The sequence below is a fragment of the Alternaria infectoria genome (genome assembly GCF_024043175.1).
Source record: "Alternaria infectoria strain BMP 0036 chromosome Unknown scaffold_10, whole genome shotgun sequence".
NCBI classification, from domain to species: domain Eukaryota; kingdom Fungi; phylum Ascomycota; class Dothideomycetes; order Pleosporales; family Pleosporaceae; genus Alternaria; species Alternaria infectoria.
The window spans coordinates 1165974-1189938 of record NW_026250699.1 but is presented as its reverse complement, the minus strand read 5'-3'; the positions used below and the strand labels follow the sequence as shown (position 1 = coordinate 1189938).

General features: G+C 53.0%; 11 protein-coding genes across 11 annotated transcripts; 3 read left to right on the top strand and 8 right to left on the bottom strand.

Moving 5' to 3' along the window:
- Window positions 1-1792: 1792 nt before the first annotated feature.
- Window positions 1793-4506, bottom strand: J4E92_006848 (uncharacterized protein; the record flags this gene model as incomplete). Its single annotated transcript, XM_051498213.1, has 4 exons — window positions 1793-3007; window positions 3056-3106; window positions 3156-3278; window positions 3328-4506. 4 exons carry the CDS (start codon window positions 4504-4506, stop codon window positions 1793-1795), a joined length of 2568 nt encoding a protein of 855 aa, XP_051351939.1.
- A 1353-nt stretch (window positions 4507-5859) lies between these two features.
- On the bottom strand, window positions 5860-6579 carry J4E92_006847 (uncharacterized protein; the record flags this gene model as incomplete). The annotated part of the gene is made up of 1 exon (XM_051498212.1): window positions 5860-6579. One exon carries the CDS (start codon window positions 6577-6579, stop codon window positions 5860-5862), a length of 720 nt encoding a protein of 239 aa, XP_051351938.1.
- Window positions 6580-7395: 816 nt separating this feature from the next.
- Window positions 7396-8465, bottom strand: J4E92_006846 (uncharacterized protein; the record flags this gene model as incomplete). Its single annotated transcript, XM_051498211.1, has 2 exons — window positions 7396-7901; window positions 7955-8465. 2 exons carry the CDS (start codon window positions 8463-8465, stop codon window positions 7396-7398), a joined length of 1017 nt encoding a protein of 338 aa, XP_051351937.1.
- Window positions 8466-9229: 764 nt separating this feature from the next.
- J4E92_006845 (uncharacterized protein) lies at window positions 9230-10942 on the bottom strand (the record flags this gene model as incomplete). The annotated part of the gene is made up of 3 exons (XM_051498210.1): window positions 9230-9561; window positions 9611-10600; window positions 10648-10942. 3 exons carry the CDS (start codon window positions 10940-10942, stop codon window positions 9230-9232), a joined length of 1617 nt encoding a protein of 538 aa, XP_051351936.1.
- A 449-nt stretch (window positions 10943-11391) lies between these two features.
- On the bottom strand, window positions 11392-12819 carry J4E92_006844 (uncharacterized protein; the record flags this gene model as incomplete). Its single annotated transcript, XM_051498209.1, has 1 exon — window positions 11392-12819. One exon carries the CDS (start codon window positions 12817-12819, stop codon window positions 11392-11394), a length of 1428 nt encoding a protein of 475 aa, XP_051351935.1.
- Window positions 12820-13114: 295 nt separating this feature from the next.
- On the bottom strand, window positions 13115-14294 carry J4E92_006843 (uncharacterized protein; the record flags this gene model as incomplete). Its single annotated transcript, XM_051498208.1, has 3 exons — window positions 13115-13559; window positions 13604-14241; window positions 14289-14294. 3 exons carry the CDS (start codon window positions 14292-14294, stop codon window positions 13115-13117), a joined length of 1089 nt encoding a protein of 362 aa, XP_051351934.1.
- A 404-nt stretch (window positions 14295-14698) lies between these two features.
- On the top strand, window positions 14699-15955 carry J4E92_006842 (uncharacterized protein; the record flags this gene model as incomplete). The annotated part of the gene is made up of 5 exons (XM_051498207.1): window positions 14699-14795; window positions 14847-15009; window positions 15060-15316; window positions 15366-15427; window positions 15485-15955. 5 exons carry the CDS (start codon window positions 14699-14701, stop codon window positions 15953-15955), a joined length of 1050 nt encoding a protein of 349 aa, XP_051351933.1.
- Window positions 15956-16754: 799 nt separating this feature from the next.
- On the top strand, window positions 16755-18507 carry J4E92_006841 (uncharacterized protein; the record flags this gene model as incomplete). Its single annotated transcript, XM_051498206.1, has 5 exons — window positions 16755-16761; window positions 17279-17677; window positions 17731-17927; window positions 17978-18125; window positions 18179-18507. The coding sequence occupies 5 exons, from the start codon at window positions 16755-16757 to the stop codon at window positions 18505-18507; spliced, it is 1080 nt and encodes a 359-aa protein (XP_051351932.1).
- A 99-nt stretch (window positions 18508-18606) lies between these two features.
- Window positions 18607-19609, bottom strand: J4E92_006840 (uncharacterized protein; the record flags this gene model as incomplete). The annotated part of the gene is made up of 2 exons (XM_051498205.1): window positions 18607-19289; window positions 19342-19609. The coding sequence occupies 2 exons, from the start codon at window positions 19607-19609 to the stop codon at window positions 18607-18609; spliced, it is 951 nt and encodes a 316-aa protein (XP_051351931.1).
- Window positions 19610-20086: 477 nt separating this feature from the next.
- J4E92_006839 (uncharacterized protein) lies at window positions 20087-21067 on the top strand (the record flags this gene model as incomplete). The annotated part of the gene is made up of 1 exon (XM_051498204.1): window positions 20087-21067. The coding sequence occupies one exon, from the start codon at window positions 20087-20089 to the stop codon at window positions 21065-21067; it is 981 nt and encodes a 326-aa protein (XP_051351930.1).
- A 74-nt stretch (window positions 21068-21141) lies between these two features.
- On the bottom strand, window positions 21142-22961 carry J4E92_006838 (uncharacterized protein; the record flags this gene model as incomplete). The annotated part of the gene is made up of 5 exons (XM_051498203.1): window positions 21142-21768; window positions 21818-22188; window positions 22235-22410; window positions 22457-22750; window positions 22795-22961. 5 exons carry the CDS (start codon window positions 22959-22961, stop codon window positions 21142-21144), a joined length of 1635 nt encoding a protein of 544 aa, XP_051351929.1.
- Between the last annotated feature and the right edge of the window lie 1004 nt (window positions 22962-23965).

Sequence of the window (23965 nt, the reverse complement as noted above, 5' to 3'; positions counted from 1 at the left end):
TACTTTGACGAAACACCCGCAAAGAAGCTCGATATCACTGCAACACCTACTAGTAGCCTCGCGGAAGAGCGGGTCGCCCAGAAGGAGAAGGTGTTCGATTCTGGTGATGAACGAGAGGGAGGCTACGAGGATGAGGATGACAGTATGGAACTGAGTGATGGCGAAGACGCTTTTGGTATAGACGGAAAGGAAGCCGGGGACACAATCGAGGATGTTATGAATCTTCCTGGTAAGACTGCGCCACCTGCGCCTGTTCAGGACTACAGCAGCTTCTATGCCCACGATAAGCCCACGCCTGATGAGCCTGGCAAGCTGCAGCTTCGTCGGTCTTCGATCGAAAAAGACTTGAAGGAGCAATGTCGACAGCAGGAATGCGCATCGGCTATTGCTGCAACAGACGGCGTCTTTGACACCGACGCGCCAAACCACGGTATGTCAAGCCAGGCGTTAGCTATCGACGAGGGCAGTGATCTCAAGAATCTACAAGAAGATATTGGGATGCACCCAGTGGAAGACGAACAGGTGGCTGTCAGTGCGCTTGGTGTGAGTACCACCCATGGAGAGCTTGATCGACGTATACTGAATCTGTAACAGTCCCTTGAAGCCTACAGCGACCTACCTCGAGCGCAAATCTCATCCCGCAACGTCCGCCGTGCGTCTGAAGATGCACTACCAGTGTCTACCTCGTTCATCGCCTTCCCTTCCCCTGCACGTGCCGTCGTGCAAACTCCCAACGGCAGACACATCGACTTTGCGCCTTCAGCTACTACACCAGACACGCTTTTGACGAACAATTCCGGTTACTTTGATTCTCGCCAAGTCAAACATAACACGCCGCACAAGAGCCGCCGCAGTGCCTCTTCGCCGACAGAAATTGTCGACCTGGCACGGGAGGCTAGAGTGGACGAGGAGGAAGCGGCAGAGCAGAGGGAGCTGATAAATCTAGATCGATTTCGGGACATGGATCTTGCACCGATAAAGACTGTCATGGAGGGCGGACCAGCTGGCGACTTGATCATGTGCGGAACTCCTGCGAAAGCCAGTGACAAAGCCCTCTTTCTCCAAAGCGCATCGGATGCCGTGGACTCCGAGATGGAAGATTGGATCGACCTACCACGCCCGCAGTCCAGACTGCCTTCACCACGTCGACCAAACTTACTTGTCGAGCAGGAAGAGGAGAATGACGCCGATGTTGAGGAGTCAGATAGTACATCTGATCCAGAGGATCAGCAGCTCGCTGGCCTCCAACGATACCCTACTTTCATCACTGTCATCAGCATGATACCAGCGGCTATCTTCTGGGCTACTGCTGCATCAGTCGTTGACTGTAGTACCAAAGCATTCGATACACTCATCGAGAAGCTGACTGGGCTAAAGGTCTAGAGTGGGACTGGGCTCCAGTGCAACACCATTACTGTGTTTCCAAGAAGGGGACCACTAGGAGGAAATCGCGCGCTGCATGATTGGAATGAAGTATGATATATTAAGTAGATGGCCATGAGAAACACATTGCTTTTCGAGACCTCGGATCCGCATCCTAATTCTGCCTGTCGCTGTGCAACACCGTTACTATGCGACTCAACGCCACCCAATGCAAATCGTATACACCTTCCTGAACCAACAAACCCTCCGTACTGTTCTATACCACGCTGTTGAAGCGTCCCGAACTAGCTCTGATCACAATCAAAGACCACCAAGAGATCTTTATTTTTGGTTCTCTCAATCATCCTCTTCCCCACAGGCCTTGCAATTGAGTAATTGAAAGGCACTGCTGAGAAGAGGACGCTAACCGTCACCGGGAATTCCTTTCGCCCTCTTCTCCTTCGCCATCGACCTCGTCATCCCCGTCGTCGTTGCCGCGACCGTCGTAATCCGTTAGATCGTCGCTCATGATGTGTAGTATTTGGCTGAACGTTCTGCTCTTCCATCGGCCCATGCCTTCCATGAGGTCTGAACAATGTAGCAGAGTGCGGCGAGCAGCAAGATAGCCACCTTCCAGTGCGATTCCCGTTATGCTGAAGCTGCCGCCGCGGTGTATGAAGTTGACGACTTGGGTAGCGTCTCCGAACCCTATGGGCGATTGTGGCGTATCGATGAAGCCGAGTTGGCCGACGGAGATCCAGTCTACAAGGTCGAGGAGTTCAATGCAAGAGTCGCTCATGGGTCTGTTGTCGGTTGGTGGGAGGGCGAAGATATACAGGCCAAGGACGAGGGCGGCGTGGAAGAGCGCGACTACGCTGTGGGGGTTGACGATGTCGCTGACTTTGCGGTCGAAGAGTAGCTTGTAGATGTGTGCAGCGTGCAACACGCTCCTTCTCGCGCTTGGTGTTTGGCACCACATCGAGATGTCTTCTAGAGCGTTGACGGCAGGCTCGGGACCGGAGCGTCCTGCTGCGAGTTCGAAGTAGCGTATGTTTGCTCCAAGGACCATACAGGAGGCGTGCCAGAGGACGGCGGAGTTCAGATCCGCAGTACGAAGTGCGTCGATTGAAGAGCCGGAGAGGTTCACCAGCAAGGGAAGGATATCTCGACTCCGGGCATCTTCGGCGTATATCCGCCAAGGCTCAAGCTGCTTCTGGTTTCCTGTCGCGGGAGCAAGCCTGTCATTGCTCTCATAGATTCGCAGTAACAGGAGAGTCAGTAATGATCGGAAGCTTGATGCGTCGAGCTTTAAGCCTGGGGTCGGATGGAACGATGGTGTTATCCTCTGTGAGTGTATCCTCGCACCGCGCTGTACGAGATGGAACCACTTCGCCGCACTGTTGACGTGGTAGAGCGAGTAATCTGAGGGCGGCAGAATCTGGACTGTCTCGGGGCGAATCATTGGTGCTGTCGAGAGGTAGCCTGCCCACCAGCAGTCTGCTTCGATAAGACCAAAGATGATGCGTTTGCTGCATTCGACCTTTGACCAAGCCTTCCATTTTGAGTCGATATCGATCATCTCATCCAAAAGAGTATCTATCTTCACGCCCTCGTTGGCGGAGAAGAGACCTTGGCTTTGCGCAAACTAAGAGAGTCAGTCATGTTCGAAAGCGTGGTACAAGCGGCAACATACCCCGATAAGCTCGGCATACATCTTCTCTGCCTGCGCGATCCGACTTTTCCGCTACGTGAACGTTAGCTCATGACTTGCATGATCGATAATTACTACCTACTCCGGTGATGGAGGCTAGATTCAGGGCTAGCAAGCTAGTGGCAATGATCCGCATTTGCCGATGCGGCGGATGATCTGTTGTTGGAAGGGTCTGTAGCTCGGCCAACGCGAGTTGTAAAACAGCCTTGTCAAGGGTCAGTATATGTGAGATGTACAGCTATCGCATTGCTTACCGGGAATGTGCGAGTGACAAACTTGGCTGCACCTGCGGTACCAAGAATGCTCAGGCCGATGAGACACATGCAAAGTAGTAATGGTCGTGGCGCATTCTTTGCAGAGAACGTCGGAATGTGGATAATCGGAAGGGTTGGGTGGAAGTAGTAGAGATACATCTCGAGAGCGATGTCCAAGATCTCAGCGGGGGGAAATTGTACACCCTCGATGCTCGGACTTCCTGCGGCATCACCGCTCGAAGATGCAGTGTCGCCATATGATTCAGATCTTGGTGGATTAGATGCCGGTAAGTTGTGCAAGGCGCTTTGAAGTCTGCCTCTGCACTCCTCGTCTAATCCCCATCGCGAGTTCCGCCGCTCCCTTTCACTCATGGGCGTTTCCATAGCTCCAGAGCCGACCTCCGACAGTATGTTGGTACATTCACACGCTACAAGGTTCTGCCACAGATCGGGCATAAGCCGGGAGGATTTGCGATTCCGGGAGGGCCAACAACTTTGGACTCGCTGGAATCGTTCTCGCGGCACTCTGCTTGCTATTGAAACACTGCTGCCCGATGGACTGGCCTGGTTTTCTGGGAGTGCTTGGAATGCTCCGTGCTCGAAAAAGCCTTCCACGCCGAGGTGATGCGATCCTTGGGGAGTGTTCATATCGCCCTCAAGCGGAAATAGCCACGTTTGTAACGCATCCGCAGGAGTGCGGTTGGGGACTGGGTTGTTGCTTTGAACGAGTTCGAAAGCCCACTGGTCCAAACTTGAGACATGGCCAGCTGGCGAGAACGAGAGCGCTTCCATAGCTGGGTCGATAGGTGGACCCATACTCTCATGAGGATTTCGATTTGACATCTGAACATTCTCGGCACGCGCAATAATCATAGGCGATGGTGACCGCCAGGGTGTGTCTGTTCCAGGCTCTAGATGTTGGGCCGCGTTGATCAGCGCTTCGATCCGGTCCTCACCGGGTGACGGCGGTTGTAACCGCGATGAAGAATGACGGCCATCCGTGGGAGGTGATAGATGCGCATTGTAGTGGTTATTCACATTGATCTGCGGTATTTGCGACTCTCTCCTCCTGGACATGGGCGAGAAGTTGGAGTCTTCGCGGATCAATGGTGTTGCTGCTGGAGTCGGGCCGTTTACGTTCCGTGAGGCAGATGGTCGTGATGTTTGATTCTCGTCCATGGAGTTGTGTCGGAACTCTTGCTGGTCGTTGGTGTTTTGTTGTTCATTGCTCTTCATCCGGTTCATCGCATTCTGCGCATGGCCTTTGCAGTGCCGAAACAGGACATCGCTATATGAAGAGGTTGGACGCTAGTACGGAGGTTTTTCATTGGGGGCCTCACCTGCGCGAGAAGTGCTTTTTGCATGTCGGGCACTCATAGGGGCGCTCTCGTGTGTCTGAGATGGTGTTTAGCTCACGGCTGATGATGGAGGTTTGAGATGGACGAACGGGACCGCTCGTGCCGCTTCACGTGCTCTACTGGAATCGGGGTCAGTACACTGTCTACGCGCGTTCGGCAGCCACGTACACTTGGTGAATGTGCGATCGCACATGCTGCACTGCTTTAACGCCATGTCGCTCGTCGCAAAGATTTGATGTGTTGGCTGATGATCGGAGGACCCTTCGCAGGCCGGAGTCTGCAGGTGCTGTCGGTCGCCAAGCGATCGCGGCTGCGGGGGAAAGCAAGACCATGACTCGGCCTAAGCATTATAGGCTCATCTCAACTCATCTACAAAATGCATATAAACCTGCAATCCTGCTGCTGCAGATTGCGCCGCGCGCACATCTGCGCACCCGAAGACTACAGCTGATCCTTACGTTGGTGGTCCATAGTCGCCGCTTGGAGATACCTCCGGCGCTCGGGACCCTCATCTGATCGCCAAACACCGTACCAGCTCCTAGCACCACCGATCGCTCCGTGCCTTATCACGGCCGTTGGATGACGAGGTAAATGCTCCTTTGAATCGCCCTCAAATTACCAGACTTCTCGAAGGATTTCGTCCTACACCAACCCCGGATCGACTCGCATGTGGGACTATGAGGCGTACGCTAGTGGGGCCTCCCCTGACTGCTGACCGTTGTTGGAATCATCCACTGTCTCATTCGCCTCATTAAGGTGGCTAGCTGTGCTTGATCTGGTGCGCAGAATCAATCAATTGCTACTTTGGATATCGGCTAGTTGCGTTTTGTTGCGTCAATCTTCCGCTAGAGGGTCGCACATCAGACAATGGCGTCTCAGATAAGTAATCAACTAATCGACACTGAATCGCCACAACCACAGCGTCAGGTACTAGCAAGTTCGTGACATGTCTTTGCCTAGCTCGACGAGATTGTGAGGCTGTATAGTATTGGATGTTTGGTCAATACGCAGGGGCATGCAGTTGGCCATGGTTAGATACCCTCTGCCTTCGGCGGTATGTTGAAGACTCCGATATCAATATTAAAAATAGGCAAGCGAAGCACATCATCCTGAGCAGAACGGAAAGTCGGAGATCATTCGCACCGATACTTCCATTTTCAGAACACGAGGATGTCTATGCCACCTTGGCGAACATGTCCAACACTGCGGAATACACCACCAACAATACGCCACCACCAGGTCCAAACCTTAAGATCTTCGCCACATAGCCCTTGTACAACGCTCTGAACCCTTCTTCCCTCGCAACAACCCCCAAGCTCGGCCACGCCCAAGCGTACTTCTGCCTTACACCAGGCGTCTTGGCAACGCTCTGTATACGACTCTTGACAACATCTAGTGGTGTGTTGAACGTCGTCCCTACAACACCTCCTACGAACCCTGCTATGAGGTCGTTCCCCATCTTCTGCTTTCTTGGATTGCTCGAGGTTGCCGGGGCAGGCAGCTGAGCCCGTACCTGGAAGATGCAGCCAAAGTACCCGGCATTCCATACTATATGTCGCCATAACGTGGCTTCAAAGCCGTTGTACAACGCCAATGGACCTTCTTGGCGGACTACCTTGACAAGACAGTCGAGCAGCCCATTGTAGCGTGACGCAGATGTCTTGTCTTGAAGTCGGATCTTGAGGAGCTCGAAGGGAACGACAACAAGAGACTCGGTTGCGCCAGCGCTGGCACCGGTGAGGATGGCGAGAGGTTGGGTCAGGCTTGGGGCTGAGAAGAGGCGTTGATAGAACTGCGTGAAGGAGTCATTTGCGGAGAACTTGATAGCACTGTTTTCAATCAGTCGCAATCGACGAAGACATGCAATCGGGTCGTACCGCTTGGGAACCTCCATCAGTATAGGAGCAGTGATGCCGCGATATAATCTTGATACACCTTCATTGCGAATGATCTTTCGGAAGCAGTCCAGAACACCATTGTACCCTTCACCATCGATAACTTTGCCACGCTGAAGCTGGATTCGTGTTTTGACTACATCAAGTGGGTACCTATCTACATCCTTAGCACTCTCTTCTGACCTCCGATACCAAGACAATCTCACATTACCAAAATCTCCGATATCCCAGCTACAGCCCCAGCAGCAAACTGATAGCGGAAAGGCAGTGGTGCTGCATCGTTGTCATTGCCAACGGTAACATTCTTGGTCGCCATCTTGAAAACACGTACTCTGTACTTTCACGCGTTCAGCACGCCGTTACCAGCCATGCAGCCCTTCCACCATCCACCACACTACCAGTACGCCTCCCATCCCCACTACCTCCATGATTCCACACGAACGGCTCTTGCAATATCAAGACCACATGGCACATGCAGGGCACAATACACCCGCGATATGGCCAAGAGCACGTCGCGTGAAGGACGTTGTGGGGTGCATGGCGATGGCGCATGTGGGGCCAGGCGTTCCGGTGAGATGTGGGGCCTACGCGAAACGTCACTTTGCCGACAATCGACACGCGGCTCAGGAAATTTTGGTGGCTGACTCTCGGACAGTTGCGTCCCAATGCGTCGGAAGAATCGGACCTCGGAGATGAAATTGTCTGAATCATGTGAGGACGTGTGTGCTCGCGCTTGGTACTCTAGTTGTTTGTTTTCGGACGCGTCTTCGCGATGGGAATTTGGAATACTGGGTACGCGACTACTACGCCACCGTCTATGCGACTACTTTCTTCTCTCTCAGCTCTCTGATACCGGCCTCGTCGTACCCCAGTACGTCCCTCAATATCTCATCCGTATGCTGACCCAACAACGGCGGCGGACTCCTGATCCGCGGCTCTGCTCTCGAATATTTGACCGGATGATTGACAAGCTTCACCTTGCCTACAGCAGGGTGCTCAACCTCTTCGATCATATTACGCGCAAGAACATGCTCGTGCTCGACCGTGCCCTTGATGTCGTTGACAGCTGCGTATGGCATCCCGCTTCCCTCGAAGATCTCCAACCATTCCTGCGTTGTCTTGGTCATGAGCTCGGCCTCTACGAGCGTGTCGATCTCGGTACGGTGCTTGACACGGAGCGCGTTCGTAAGGAAGCGGGGATCGGTTTTCCATTCTGGACGCTGTAGCTTATCGCAGAGAATGCCGTACAGGCGGTCGTTGCAGCCGCCGACTGCGATGTTGGTGTCTTTTGTCTTGTAGGCTCGGTAAGGTACTACTGTTGCTATGGTAGAGTCAGCATGGCCATTCTGGCACATAGTTCATGTATGCGCTCACCGTGTGCAGTTCCCCATCGTCCGCTATCGCCCTTCCCTGTCACCAGCGCGCTGCTGGCGATGTTTGCCAACCCCGCGACCTGTACGTCGCTCAAACTCGCGTCGATCCACTGACCTAAGCCGGTCTCTTTCCGCGAATACAACGCTGCTTGTATGCCGATCGCAGTGTACATCCCGGTCATGATATCCGTCACCGCCACGCCGACCTTGACTGGGGGCCCGTCGCGCTCGCCAGTGATATGCATCAAGCCCATCTCGGCCTCAACCATGACGTCGTAGCCCGCGCGGTCGCGGTATGGCCCTGTTTGCCCATAGCCGGTGACAGACGCGTATATCAGAGAGGGATTGAGCTTCGCAAGCGTCGCGTAGTCGAGCTGGTACTTGGCGAGTGATCCGGGGAGGTAGTTTTCGACGAGGACATCGCACTCTTGGGCTAGTCTATGGAGGATGGAGATACCGGTGGGGTTGTTGAAAGCGAGTCCGACAGACTTCTTGTTGCGATTCACCTGCATGTTGTCAGCAATATGAACAACATAGTTGTGCTGCAAGTCGTACAGAAAGATAGTATGCGCTTTCGCCGGGGAATTGACGCTCGACGCCATCGGTGTAGGGCGCATCTGGTGGACCCCAAGATCTCGTGTCGTCGCCTCTTGTAGGATGCTCGATCTTGATAACGTCCGCTCTGAGCGCTCATCAGCATATGTGATGTATGAGTTTACGTCTACTGCCTACCCCAGATCTCCAAGAATTTGTGTACAGTATGGCTACTTGATGTTAGCGACCATGAGCCTCCGGCGAGGAAACATCTACGTACTCCTGCAAGCACCCGCGTCATATCCAATACTTTGATGCCAGCCAAAGGTAGTTTCTCAACCATATGCTTGTCTACATCGCTCTTCGTCGCAATGTTCCTCCTCCATGTTTGCGACGTTCGACTCGCGATCCGATTAGCTGCATGTCGAAAGTGTGCGCATTGTGCCGCTTTCGCGACATTTCCAAAGTAATACATTGTCTTACTCCAGACCTGCCATGCCAACACGCAGTCATGTTAAAGAATACGAGCATAACTTCTTGAAATTCCTTGCCCCACATGACGCTTGTGGGGTCGGCAAAGGGTATGGAGTGTGAATGCACAGACGTTTCTAGTTCGCTATGCCAAAACTTGCGATGCTCATTGTGTGGAATTGGAATTATCGTGTACATGTAGTATCGGAGAATGCAAAATTACATCGCTAAAACGCCTATAACGCTCAAGACCGTGAAAACAAAGGCCCAATCATGCGTGGACGCCGTTCGTCCCGTTGGTCTTTGATTCGGGGCTCAGATATTGCTTGAGCTCCTCCGCGTGAACACCATCTGTATCGCTGGTGTTTGCGCCATGTGAAAAGCCACCAAAGTAGTATGGTGCAAGCCTCTTCTTCTCAGCGATCTTGTCGTCTTTGATCCGGGCAAGCAACTCCTGGGCTCTCTTGTTGGCGGAGAAACGGTCGGGAAGAGCATCCCAGACCTTGTAATCGGTACCGTGGGTCTCGATTGTTCCGCAGCCTTTACGAGCGTACTCAGTAAAGAGGAATAGACGGCTTGATTCGACCATGATGGTCAATTGTTCTAAGAGGTTGTTAGTACGTATGACCACTCGGCGATGCGGTTAGCTTACCAGTCAGTATCTTCTCGGGCTGGCTCTCGTGTATCCGCATGCCGTGCTGGTATCCCTCATGGAATCCACCGTGAGGCGTGTGGCCACCCTCGAAACTACCACCGCCGGGCTGGAAGTCGTCGCTTCGTCCAAGACCTTGTCCGTACAAACAGGCAAGGAATTCTGACGCGGAATTGCGGTGGAAGTATGGTAACCTGAAAGTGTTGGTCGCAACATCCCATCTTGGGCCGAACCAGAGGAAGTCTGCGAGTGGTGTCATGGGATCGCGGGATTTAGCTGTGAGCACTGTGAAGATCGAAGGATCAGTGTGGTCGATAGATGTGCTGTTCTGTGACGAGAACTTCGTCAGATCGTATTTGTACGGTACGACATTGCCGTGCCATGCGACAAGGTCGAAGGGGCTGTGGTCTTGTTGGATCGCGACGAGCTGACCGTTCGTCTTGTTGACAATCTGCCAATCGACGTGCAGATCATCATCGATAGCAGCTACCGGGTAGAGGAAATCGCGAGGATTGGCAAGACCGTGGCCGCCTAGTGGGCCGAGATCAGGAAGCTCCCACATAGAGCCCCATACTTCTGTGATGTAGCCACGCGCCACTGGCGTACCCGGTGCTAGATTGAGGCAGAAGCGGATGCCGCGCTGGATGACACAGATTTCACCGGGCTGTAGGAAAATCTTGCCCATCTCTGTCTTGATATCTAGATTACCCTGTTGGGCACAGATGAGGAAGTCACCGTCGGTATTGCAGAACGCTCGCTGCTCCATACTAGAGTTAATCATATACACGTATAGCGCAAGACCCTCCTTGATGTTTGGGTCTCCGCTACCGCAGAGAGTATGCAGGCCATCCGCGAAGTCAATCTTCTCGTCGTCTTTTGGCAGTGGGAACGGACGCCATTCTGCTTGCTCGGGAAGCGTGTCGACCTTGGGATTGATGGACAAGAAGCAGTTTGTGATGTTGGACTTTGTCTCGATAGGAACGTAACCCTCTGTCACACGTTAGCCAATGTCTGCGAGAACTTGCCGCAATACGTACTGTGAGCAGCCGCTGGTCGACACCGGTACATATAAGTGCTGAAGTTGTGTGCACGTGGAGCTGCGAACGCTGAATACGTAATGCCTTCAGTGTAAAGTCCAAACCGGACTTCTTGGGGGTTGTTCTGAGCGACAGGTAGAGTGCCAGGAATGACCTCAGACTGATGTCGGTTTCCCCATCCTGCTTGGTAGTCGTAAGGATCGTTTGCACGCGTTGGCTTCAGTCTTTGGAGATCGGTGAAGTGAAATGCCTTTTGGGGGTCGGTAACGAGCTGGCGTTCTTTGAAGTCTTGCATGGTGTTTAGCGTATGACGATGATTGTAGGAGTGATCTAGCTTACCATGTAAAGATTTCAGCCTTATATTGGAGTATCCATGGCCGTGGAATGCTAGGCCGACATCTGCCGCACTTGGGTGGTCCGGCCTGCGCATCGTATGTGGTGGCGGGGCCCGACCCTGATAATAGCGGGGTTTCCGTTTCGGTAACTGGGCTACGGGAGCTGTGAGAGGCCCACATAGTGGCCGCGACCGGGTTAGTGGAACTCGTCAGATGAAAGTATGATAGCCTTTCCCACATGGAGGTCATGGTAATGTGGACGTGGCGCACTTGCGGGGTTCTTCATTGCTTCTGAGAAGAGCACCAATCGAGAATATAGTGCTGACTCAGATGAACCAGTCAGAATGTGGTTCTCCCTCATATCTACGCATGGCGATTGTTGTTCCCTGATGAATGACATGGATGTGATCTATTTGGATGCAGCTAAGACCTCGTCCACCATGAGTCCACATGAGCCTAGATAGTTCTTTGCATCGCACAATGAGCTCAGCTCTTCGCCGGAGATCTTATCGGTAATCTCGGGTCGTGTCTGTAGAGCTTCCAACAAGCTGGTGTCGTTCTCAATGCTTTCTTTGCATGCCTCGTAGACAACGTCGTGAGCTTTTGACCGACCGACGTGCGGAGCAAGACCCATCATGACAGCTTCTGCGACAATAAGACCTCTAGTGGAGTAGAGGTTCGTGAGCATCTGCTTCGAATTGACTACCAGACCAGAGAGCGCAAAGTCAGCTTGGTACAGCGCTCCGACAGCCATAACGAAGCTCTCCGGGACGGCCACCCATTCGAGATGCCATGGACCGGAAGCACGCTCGAAGTCCGATACCATGCCATCCAGCACCAAGCCAGCATTCGATCGCAGGACCTTCGATGCGGCTAAGATGACCTCGCTCGAGATGGGATTTCGCTTCTGAGGCATAGTTGAGGAAGCACCGCGGTGTGGTACAAAGGGCTCTGACACTTCCGAGAGCTCATTGGAAGACATGATGATAATGTCTAGGGCAAGCTTGCCGAGGGTACCACCAACAAGCGCGAGATAGTTGGTGATCTCTGCAACACCATCTCGGGCGACGTGCCAGGTGATCGGAGGATCTGTCAGACCCAGGTCTCTTGCCATTTCCTTTCGAACACGAATGCCATCATCGCCCGAACCTAGTGAAGCCAAAGAACCTGCGGCGCCTCCGAACTGTACCATCAAGGCGCGAGGTTTGAGCTGCTCAAGACGCTCGAGATGTCGTTGGAACCCAGATAGCCAAATAGCGCACTTGTGGCCAAAAGTGATAGGAAGAGCATGTTGAAGATGGGTGCGACCAGCCATGGGCGTATCCCGGTGCTTTCTTGACAGGTCTTCGAGGTTTTTGATGACGGAGCGGAGTGTGCGCTCAACGATCTCGAGGCCCTCCTTCATCTGCAGAATGCTTGCCAGATCCATAATGTCCTGTGTTGTTGCTCCCCAATGCACGTATCGCCCAGCCTCCTCACCGCACGATGCAGAGAGCTGTCGCACCAAAGGAAAGATGGGGTAGCCGACGATTTCAGTTTCGTTGCGTAGCCTATCGTAGTCCAGTTCGACTTCGCGAGCTTTGGCCGTCACAATCTCTCCGATATGAGATGGTATGACATTGCATTTTGATTGTGCTCTTGCCAAAGCAGTCTCAGCATCAACGCATCGATTGATATACGCTTTGTCGTCGAAGACCTTTCTGATCTCATCGGTTCCAAACAGCGTACGGAAGATTACTGAGTCGATAGCGCTCACGCTGCCGAGAGATCGCCGTTGGAGACGAAGGGTGGTTTGCCGGGGGATGGCACGCAGTGGGACGCGTCGAAACAGGAACATGATGTGTGTTGCAGTGGGTGCAGCACCTCAATGAGTTACGAAGGGGAGGTGAAGCCCCAAAAGGAGCTCCAGCACTATGCAAGACATAGTGGCCTTGAAGCGGTGGACGTGTGGGACGCGGGTGCAGCCAGCATCCATGGATCGTGTGGGGAAGACAATGCCGGCCTCCAAGCTCGGAAGCGGCCAGCCTCTGCACTCCACGCTAGCGATTGGAAGTGGCTAGACTCTTTGTACACGTGACGCACGCGACACTTTCGTGATTTGCATCATCAATGCTTAAAACATTTCTACGGAACTACGACTCTCGAACGAACAACGAAGCAACACCTAAGCCGGTACTCGCGCACATGCTGACAATACCCATCTCCTTGTCCTGGCGTAGCAGCTCGCCGAACAATGTGGCAGTCTGCCGTGCCCCGGTCGCGCCGGTGGGATGCCCAAGAGCTATCGCACCGCCATTCGGATTGACCTTGTCCTCATCGAGACCCAGCTCCCGAATGCACGCAATGGTCTGGCTTGCGAACGCCTCGTTGAGCTCAATGGTGTCAACGTCTTTTAGCCCAACGCCTGTCCACTTCAGCAATGCTGGTATGGCGTATATCGGGCCAATGCCCATCTCGTCGGGGGCGCAACCCTTGACCTGGGTGCCAACGAAGCGGCCAAGTGGCTTCAATCCACGTTCTTCAGCCCACGAACGTCGGGCGAGTATGGTAGAGGATGCGCCATCCGATATTTGGGATCTGAAAGGTCAGCTTTGCGAGGACTTTGAGTCATGTCTACTTACGAGTTGCCTGCGGTACTCTTGCCGTTCTCGCCGAACACAGGCTTGAGCGTCGACACTTTCTCAAAGGTCAACCCATGCCGAATGCCGTCGTCCTTGGTGACCTCATGCCCGGCAGGCTGGCCTGTTGCCTCGTCCATCCTCTGAACCGTCACGGGCTCGATCTCCCAATCAAAGCGACCTTCCTTTTGGGCGCGACTTGCGCGACCATGGCTTCGCACCGCATATTCATCTTGCGACTTCCTGTCAACCTTGTATCTTTCCGCTACGTTCTCAGACGTGATTCCCATAGGCATAAGACAGTCGCGCGCATCTTTGACGGTCGACCCAAGCAGCGTGGGTGAGACATCGGCTGGGATGCCCCGCGAGCTGTAGTTTCTCGACATGCTCTCTACACCGCCAGCCAGCCCCACGTCAATCTGACCCACCATGATCGAGTGTGAGATGTGGGTGATGGCTTGTAGACTGCTCGAGCATTGCCGGTTGACTGTATGGAAGGTCGTCGAGTTTGGAAAGCCGGCATGATTGAGCGCCATGCGTCCTGTCTTCGCGAAGCCCAGTTCGGCGAGTACATTCCCAATCATAACATCGTTCACGTCGACCTTTTCGATGCCAGCTCGCTGTACTGCCGCTTTCATAATCTGTTGTATTCAGCAACGGTGCAGCGCGTTCTCCTGCCGAGACTCACCGGCATCAGGATGTCTTCTGGATGAGCATCTTTGTAACCGCCCTTGAAACTACGATTGATTGGCGACCTGACCGCAGAAAGTAAAACTACATCGTTCGGGTTTTTCTGCAGCACATTGCGCGCGGCTTTGCTAAAGGATGCCATTTCGGCACAACGACTGACAATCTACGCGTCGCATTGGTACAGGAATGCCTATTGTATGATCTCACAGGGCCGAGAAAGTGCCGCATCGTGGTTGCGGCGAGAGCTGTGGCGGGGCGACGTGTATGTGTGGGGCAGGAGCGAGAGACCCCTCCATGCCGACTCGGGCAACAACGCAATGATGCTTGCCGAATCTAGCTTGCATGCGGACGCGACCATTTACTCTGAACATTTTCACACGCAAACTGATCGCAACAAGACATTACACGATGGCGCTGCCGAACAAGTACCAGAATGGCAGCATTGACTCCTCTACCAAGGGAGTGTACAGGGCATCGCCCGTCAAGCTCATGATATACGGAAATGGTAGGCAGACTGCGGTTGCGGATCGAAAATAAAACTTACGTGTTCGCACAGGAACGAGCAGCCAGCTTTCAGATGTCATTGCCGAGCTCGGTGCTACAAAGGCCTTCATCATCACCGGACGATCCCTATACGAGAAGACTCCCGTGATCAAGAACATTGAGAAGACACTTGGTTCTGCGCATGGTGGTACATTCAGCAAGATCGGTCAACATGCGTATGTGAAGAGCTGTTGAAGTATTAACAGCGCAGGCTGACAAGTCCAAGGCCGATTGGAGATATCAGAGAAGCCACCGCGCTGATGACAAAGTCCGGATGCGATGTACTCATATCGATAGGCGGTGGTTCACCCATCGACTCAGCCAAAGCCATTGCATACAATATCCACGCGGAGACCGGAAAGTGGATACCTAGTATCGCTGTACCAACAACACTGAGTGTAGCTGAGACGACGCAAAACGCTGGCTTCACCACCGAAGAAAAGCACAAGATCGCCGTGAGCAACCCAGAACTTGTACCCAAGGGTAAGCACGATGTCGGATGGTCGGAGAGACTTAGGCTAATCAAATTCAGCTGTGGTATACGATGGTGAACTTGCCGTATACACACCCTTGAACCTCTGGACAAGCACAGGAGTACGTTCATCACCTCCCCAGGCGCTGAAGTAGAACCTATCTCTGACACACTCGCAGATTCGATCACTGGACCACGCAGTTGAGCTGATGTACCACCCTCTCGCCGCCGAGATCCCCACAAAACGCATGTCTCTGGAAGCTATCAAGGATCTCTTCACATACCTACCGCAATCGAAAGCCAACCCTAACGACGCCGAAGTGCGAACAAAGCTCTTCGTTGCTTGTTACTCCTCACTCTTCCCCTTCCTGTACACCGGCGGAGTCGGCCTCAGCCACAGCATCGGCCATGCGATTGGTGCAACATATAGCATTCCGCATGGCATCACCAGCTGCCTCAGTCTCGCACCGACGGTACACTTCAAGGCGAGCAACCAAGAGGAGGCGAAGCAAATCGCCAGGATCATCCCATACATCGGAAAGCAAAGTACTGGCAGCGACGAGAAGGACTCCCACGTCGTTGCCGATGCTATTGCTGGACTGGTCGAAGAACTGGGACATAAAACCACGTTGACAGCTGTAAGTGTCTGAAGCATGTCGAGGAGGCCATTGCTAACATCGCATAGTACAACGTGCCGACTGGCGATGCGGAAGAAGAGGCTATCGCATCGCGTGCGCTACACAGCAAAGATCACAAGGACTTCGCTAGTTGTAAGTTGTCGTGCCTTTTCTCCAGAAATCCTTTAACTGACATTCCTGCAGTGAAGCAAATCGTGCACGACCTGTACTAACCGACTTGATGGGTTTGTCATGTAGCGTCTATAGTAATACATATCTACCAACTCTTCAATACAGACGTCCCAAATGTGCCCGCAGCTCGTCAATGACCATCAGCCTTTCGCACACGCGTTGGCGCGTCAGCACGTGAGCCAGCTTTGGCCGCTCGGCCTTGGAAATGTTTTCCACGTTGCCTTTTTCCGCGTGTGGCTTCGCCCAATGAACGTGCGTTTTGGCCGCAACCTCCGCATCTTGGCCGGCTAAGTCCTCATCCACCTCCGATTGTGGAGCTTTGCTCTTACCCGCCATCGGCACGGCATTTGCATCGGTCTGACCCAATCGGTTATCTGCTGTCATGCATGCCCTCGTGGTGCTCGTGTGGGGAGCGTCATCTCCGCTGTACGCCACAATTCTACACGCGGTCTTCGTGCACTGAGGTTTGTGGAGAGTCTGACGCTTCAATCTGGTGTCGATTGAGCTGAGCTTACACTTTGAAATTGGACAACGTCATCAACAACCTCTGTGCCATCGCAAGCTGGGACGAACGCTTCGAAGCCTATCGCTTCAACTTTCATTTCTCGATACTTCGCGACTCACGACTACGAACCTCAAGATGCAACGTTCTCTCCTTTTCTCGGCGCGCCGCCGCGGCCCAGCGACGGGCATGCGATTCTTCTCTGCCAGCGCGTCTCGACCAGCTATCAACAAGATCGTATCCTCCGCGCAAGAAGCTATCAAGGACATGAAATCCGATTCGACAGTTCTGGTCGGTGGATTCGGCTTCTCTGGAGTCCCCAACACCCTCATCAACGCTCTACGCGATCGGAGCGACCTTACAAACTTCACAGTGGTCAGCAACAACGCCGGCATGCCAGGCGTAGGGCTTGGACAGCTTCTGGAGACAAAGCAGATCGGCACGATGATTGCGAGTTACATTGGAGACAACAAGGTGTTTGAGCAAATGTACCTGAAGGGTCAATTGAGTCTGCAGTTGACCCCTCAGGGCACCATCGCAGAGAAGTGCGCTGCTGGTGCTGCGGGTGTTCCGGCTTTCTACACACCAGCGGCTTATGGAACAATAGGTACGCGAGTCTCGCCATGATTTGACAAGTGCAGGGCACAGCTAACACCTTCCAGTGCAAACCGGCGAACTCCCTGTACGATACAATACCGACGGCACCATTGCGAAAATGGCCCCTCCCAAAGAAACCCGCGAGTTCAACGGCAAATCCTACGTCATGGAAGAAGCCATCTTCGGTGACTACGCTTTCGTCAAAGTCGCCAAAGCCGATCGTCTCGGCAACTGCCAGTTCCGCAAAGCACAAAACAACTTCAACGAAGCCATGGGCAAGAACGCGAAGATGACGATTGTCGAGGCCGATGAGATCGTTGAGGATGGAGAGATCGCTCCAGAAGACATTCACCTCCAAGGCATATACGTCAAGAGGGTGATCAAGAGCACAGTGGGCAAGGAGATCGAGCGGAAGGTCTTCTGGAAGAGCCCCGAGGAGCAGAAGAAGGCACTACTGGAGGGTGGTAAGTTCAAGAAGACAATCGCATGAGAATACCGTGGCTAATGGTCTTGTTAGGCTCAACCGAATCATCACAGAAGCGCGAGCGCATTATCAAGCGCGCAGCACAAGAACTGAAGGATGGCATGTATGTCAACCTCGGTATTGGCATGCCGCTGGCAGCACCTGCCTTCCTACCCGAGGGCACCGAGATCGTTTTGGAGTCTGAGAACGGAATCTTGGGTATGGGACGGTATCCCAAGCCTGGCGAGGAGGTAAGAACACAATAACAGAGAGGTGTTGACAGTGTGGCTAATGCGCTCAGGACCCCGACCTTATCAACGCCGGAAAAGAGACCGTGACTTTGATCAAGGGTGCATCAACTTTTGGTAGCCACGAGTCCTTCGGCATGATCCGATCAGGCCGGATAGACGTCGCCATGCTGGGTGCCATGCAAGTGAACCAATACGGAGGTTCGTTCCATACTGTTATCGTGCATACCTTTCGTCCCACTAACTATACCTAGACCTCGCAAACTTCATGCTTCCCGGAAAGGTCAAAGGCATCGGCGGCGCAATGGACCTAGTCGCGAACCCCACACAGACCAAAGTCGTCATCACCATGGAACACGTCGACAAGAAGGGCAACCCCAAGATTCTGAACCAATGCACATTCCCTCTCACAGGACAAAAGTGCGTGAGCACTATCATTACGGACCTGGCAGTATTCGACTGCGATCGCGTCGAAGGTTTGACCCTGAAGGAGCATGCCAAGGGCGTCACCGTGGATGAGATCAGAAGCAAGACGGAGGCGCCATTCAAAGTCAGTGAGAATCTGAAGGAGATGAGCGTGTAGGGGAGATGAGCAAAAAAGATACCAAAGAAGAAATTCCAGCACTGAGCGCGCGAGCAAACACTCTCTACCCCTTCGTCAAAGGCTTTTGCTAATCCAAGTTTATCTACTACCACCCTCCACAGCATCCAAAAACACATACGCCGGCGCCGGCATATCCTCACTGATATCACCCCAAGCACTCCAATGTTTCCAGACCAATTTCTTCTCCTCAATCTCATCCGCAATCGCAATCGCCATATCCGCGACACTAATCCCTGTCAACCTCCCCTCAAACACATCTTTACCTTCCTGCTGCTCCCCCAGCAACACCATATCATCAACGCTGGTCTCATACTTCCCAGTCCTCTTCCCCGGACGGTACAAAGCAGACGGCGAAACAAAACTCCAATCAAAGTTCTTCCGGTCTTCAAAGAACATGTACGCCGTCCGCCCCGCTTTGATAAAGTCAGACGCGTTGTCTTTGGCGCGGATTTGTTTCTCGTAGTCCGCTATTACAGTTCTGTCTTCTTCCGTGGTCGTTCCCGAGCTCTCTGCTAATCTGGCTTCGCGGTATCGTCGCAGCGAGGTACCCATGATACCGAGGCGCTCTTCCATGTATGCAATGTGCGCTAGTGATGTGGAGATGGCGCGGCGGTAGGCGAGGAAGAAGTCTGGGTGGTCGACGCAGGAGATGTTAGTGCCAGGAACGTGGAGGGAGCCTGCGCCGCCGACAAAAACGAAATACGATGCGGGTCGTAGCTTGTAGGCTAGCAGGATCTTGCGAACGGATTCTAGGAACGGCACTGTTATGGATCAGTCACTGGTTATTGGTATCTTGAATTGGCTGAGACGTACTGTACAGCAAAGCCCCTGGACCAGCTGTATGCGGTCCAAACTCGCTGACCAAGACATCGAGGCCTTCAAAAACTTCCGATAGTTCCTCTATCGAGACTTGGTCGACATCTACTGGCCTGGGGATGTAGCGCGGATGCTTTCCTACTTTCTCAGGGTTGCGTGATATACCAACAACGGTATGGCCTCGGTTCAGCAGCTCGACGGTGAGATAGGAACCGCCAAAACCTGCAGGGCCGATAACACCTATCCGGAGGGGCTTTGAAGACATGGTGTAATAGGATAAAGATGAGGGTATCTGTGATTGCGCTCAGATTTTGGCACTTGAGTGTGAAGTAGGTAGGCACATGTCGCGTCGCGTTCACATGACCACCATGCTATGTCGTCAAATGCAAGGTTACGCGTGTTCAAAGGCGACGAGTTCGGAGTAGTACGCCGAGGTTGTTGTATTGGGGAAAGGCAATTGGGGAAGTGAGGGGATGATGTGGGGCTTGGGTAAACACCAAGGAACGAATGACGCTAGCCGATCAAATGTGTACATTGGAAGAAAGACGACGAGCGTTGTAAACTGAGGCATATTGAAGGGGAAAAAGTACCAGAAGGTTGATCCTACTACTGTTTCAAGATAGAGTATCACTTGGAAACATGACGTCGGCAGATAACTACGCATTCATCGGTGAGCATTCTTACCCAGTACCTTAGTAGGCATTACTAACAATGGCAAGGTCTCGGAGCGATGGGCTACGCAATGGCAGCCAACATCCGCAAGAAGATAGACCTATCTTCGACCCTCTACATCAACGACATCAACACCTCGGCGTGCTCCCGCTTCAAAACCCAATACTCGTCGCACGGCCCTGTAGAAATCGTCGCTACAGCGCGCGAAGCAGCGGAAAATGCGAAAGTACTGATATCCATCGTACCAGGAGGTGAAGATGTAAGGAAAGTGTATCTAGACGAGAAAGACGGAGTGATTGCAGCGAAGAAAGACCAAGACAGGGTAATGCTAGAATGCAGCACAATCGACGTCAACACTACAAAAGAAGTAGGCCAAAAGCTGAAGGAAGCGGAGATGGGAACATACATCGACGCCCCCGTATCCGGCGGCGTCCCAGCAGCAGAAGCAGGCACACTATCGATGTTGATCGGCCACCCACCGCCAGCGCAAACACCAACTTCTTCGGCTTCTCCGGGCTCTCGAATTACGACAACCCTCACAATGCTAGGTCCACCATCCAAAGCCTTCTACCTGAACACCCTCGGCGCCGGTCTTACCGCCAAGATATGCAACAACTACCTCTCCGGCACCATCCTCCTCGCCACCGCCGAAGCCCTCGCGATAGGCGTATCTCACGGTCTCGACCCCTCCGCTTTGTACTCCGTGATCAAGAACAGCACTGGTCAGTCCTGGATGTGCGATCACGTTATGCCTATCCCCAATGTGCAGAATGAGTATTGGGTGCCGAGTAACAGTGGGTATAAACCGGGGTTCAAGACGCAGATGATGCTGAAGGATCTGGGGTTGGGTATCGAGAGCGCGGGTCAGGTTGGGGTGAAGCCGAGTATGGCGGAGAGGGCGTTGGAGGTTTGGGAAGAGGCGGCGAAGGACGACAGGTGTGTGGACAGGGATGGTAGCAGTATATATTTGCATGTTGGAGGTCTTCTACCGAAGGGTTACGAAGACAAAGGCAGGAAGAATGAGGATGGAACGTGGGTGTTTGCGGAGTAAGGCTTCTGTCATCTTTAATATACATAGTGGTGTTGCGAATCCGTCTTGATGCACTCATGTAGTCTTCATACCGTCTACTTTCCTTGGAAGAAGTTCTGGAAGACCTCCATAATGGCATCAAACCCAGCTGTCTCTCCCAGCTTGAGTACCCTCTCATCTCTTCCAATCTTCGCTGGATCGCCATCTGGAACCCATCTGCTCGTGACACCATCGGCACTAGGCCCATAGACCTTGGCACACAGCTTGTCGGTCTTTACAGGCGGCCAAGGGTCCTCACCGTTGACGAATTTGATGAAGTCTTCTCCGTACTCTCGTGCTACCTTCTGCTGCGCATCGTCCAGGTGCTCGTTGTAGTTCTGGAAGAGGTACGATACATCGAGAATGTGGCCTGCTTCGCCCTTGAAGCGACCTTCCCAAGGTATTCCTTCGTTGAAGTGGTAGAGGAAAAACTTCGAGTCGGGTGTGTTGGGCCAGCCTTGGGCGAAGGCACGAGCGGGCGCGTAGAAAGATATTTCGGAACCAAAGCGCAATATTGAAAGCATGGCTTCCTCGTCCGGAATCTCGGGCGTTATCTTGTAGGATGTGAGAAGCTGTTCCGCAACCTCTGGCTTGGCGGACAATGTGGCGTTGCAGGAGTCAATGAACTTTTGCGCGACGCCCGGCTTGCGAGCATCGAGGCCAAGGTATGCAATGATGTTTGCCTAAAAAAAATGAGCTCACACATTCCGAGAATCACGATCTGAAACTTACGTCCAGCTTGGACTCTCCGATCATGAAGGCCTTGCACCACTTCCTGCCCGGCATCATGAAAGCTGGGCTGTCTTCTTGAGATGAGACGGTAAGGAAATCTGGTGAGCCTGGCATGGTATCTTTGTCAACGGAAGGCAGCATCACTGCTGTGGGTGGCACCTTCTGCCATAGATCATCCAAGGGTATACTGAGGAGGGCCTTGATACGATCCTCAGGCGACTTGTCCGTCAGGCCAAATGCTTCGATGGCTTTCTGATACGAGGACTCTGCCACAAAATCTGGGATGGGCTTGAACAGTAGCACAGCTCCTCCAGTACTAAGACAGCGCTTCATCAGCGGCTCCTCCGAGCAGAGCAATACTGTCGCAGACACTGCGTACGTTAGTCGAGCTCTAGATCAACAGCTCCCAAAACATACGTCCACCGGCGCTCTCTCCGCATACTGTGATCTCATCTGCATCTCCTCCGAATCCACCTATGAACTTCCTGATCCATTGCAGGGCCGTGCGCTGGTCGTGAAAGCCGTTGTTCGCTTTGTATCCTGCTTTGCGCAATTCTTCGGAAGTCGCAAACCCTGTGAAACCCAGTCGATAGCTGTATCTGTTAGTAGACGAGGTGTGCTTCAGGTTGTAAAACCCACTTGATGGTAATGCCGATGATGGGCTTTTTCCTCTCGACAGACATCTTCACAATGGGAGCTGGATCATAGTGCGGGTACCAGCTACTCCCAACAGCAAAGCCGCCTCCATGTATGAAGACAAAGACAGGCAACTTCGCGTTGGAATCAATAGCTCCATCCTTATTGGTCGGCACAGTGATGTTAAGGTTCAGACATTCGAGGTCGGAATGAGTCGGAACCTCTGGAAGTGGCAAGGAATGTTGAATGAAGCCGAACTCGCGTTCAATGGCACCGACTGGAGATACTGGAGGAGGACTATTCCATTAGTAAGTGGTAACCGGTGCCAACAGTTGACGTACCCAAACTTCGTGGCATCCGTAGTTCCAGATCCATAGCTATCAACAAGCTTGGGTGCAGCCAAGCGATCGTTTAACGAAGCATACTTCAGGCCAAGGAATTGGACAGCGTCATCTACTGGCTTTCCTTCTATTTCACCCAGGTGTTGGTGCTTGAGGGTCTCCGACATGTTGGCTGCTGCGTGGGATGGGATGGTAGGAAGCAAAGGATCGTTCCATAGACTAACGGATTGTTTACTATTGCCTAGTGTCTGTTTGGATTGGCCGAAGGAAGTTGCGCATCCCTGAAGCTGCTTCTCTGGAAGCAGGTACGTTGGGGGCAATGATGGTCCGATAATTACCCCGCACCTGTACCTGCCATTTCAGTAGTGGGGCAATCACCCGCGACCAAACGTCGCGTGCGGGATGTGGGGGTACTACAGCGACTGCGCCTCGCATCGATGAGGATATCGTAATTCGCTCGATATCTGAGTTCGGCAATTAGCAAGCATGTGTTCGGCTAGATAGGGTGCTACCTAGGTAGATGCACATGTTACACGCAGTCAGCTTCTTGCACAAATGACACCAACAATGGAGGCCGGCCTCCCTCGTACTGACGCCTTTGTCAGTCTTGCTCTCCTCGATGGCGGCAGCTTTCTGGGAGATCTGAGTCGCTTGCATGCTGGTGAGAGTGGCACATTCCGCATGTACAACTGGGCGTTTTACATATCGCACCAGGGAAGACACATACTTTGGGATCTTGGGTTGGATGAGGTGCGTAGGCCAATGTCGGGTTTGGCTACCACAATATTCTTCTGACTAGTTTCTTAAAGGACCGAAGTTGTTACACCCCTTGGGTTAACAAGTTCATGTTGGATATCGTCAATCACGTCGGACCACGGAGAACTATCGTTCAGCAGTTGGCGCAAAGAGGCGTGGCTGCGGAAGATGTCGATACTGTCTTGTTCAGGTATGGATCCAAGGGTGGCGTGAATGAAGTTCGCTGAGCAGCCTGCAGCCACGCTCATTGGGATCATTCGAGGCCTATCAGCGATTTATTTCCAAACGCGATGGCATACTTTGGTCCCGGCACGAGAGCAGCATGTCAGCCAGGGCATATGAGAGATCCAAGCCTACAGTGGGACGGCCGCTTCTTCGACCCGGAGAACTCGACAGAGAAATGGGATGAGCTACA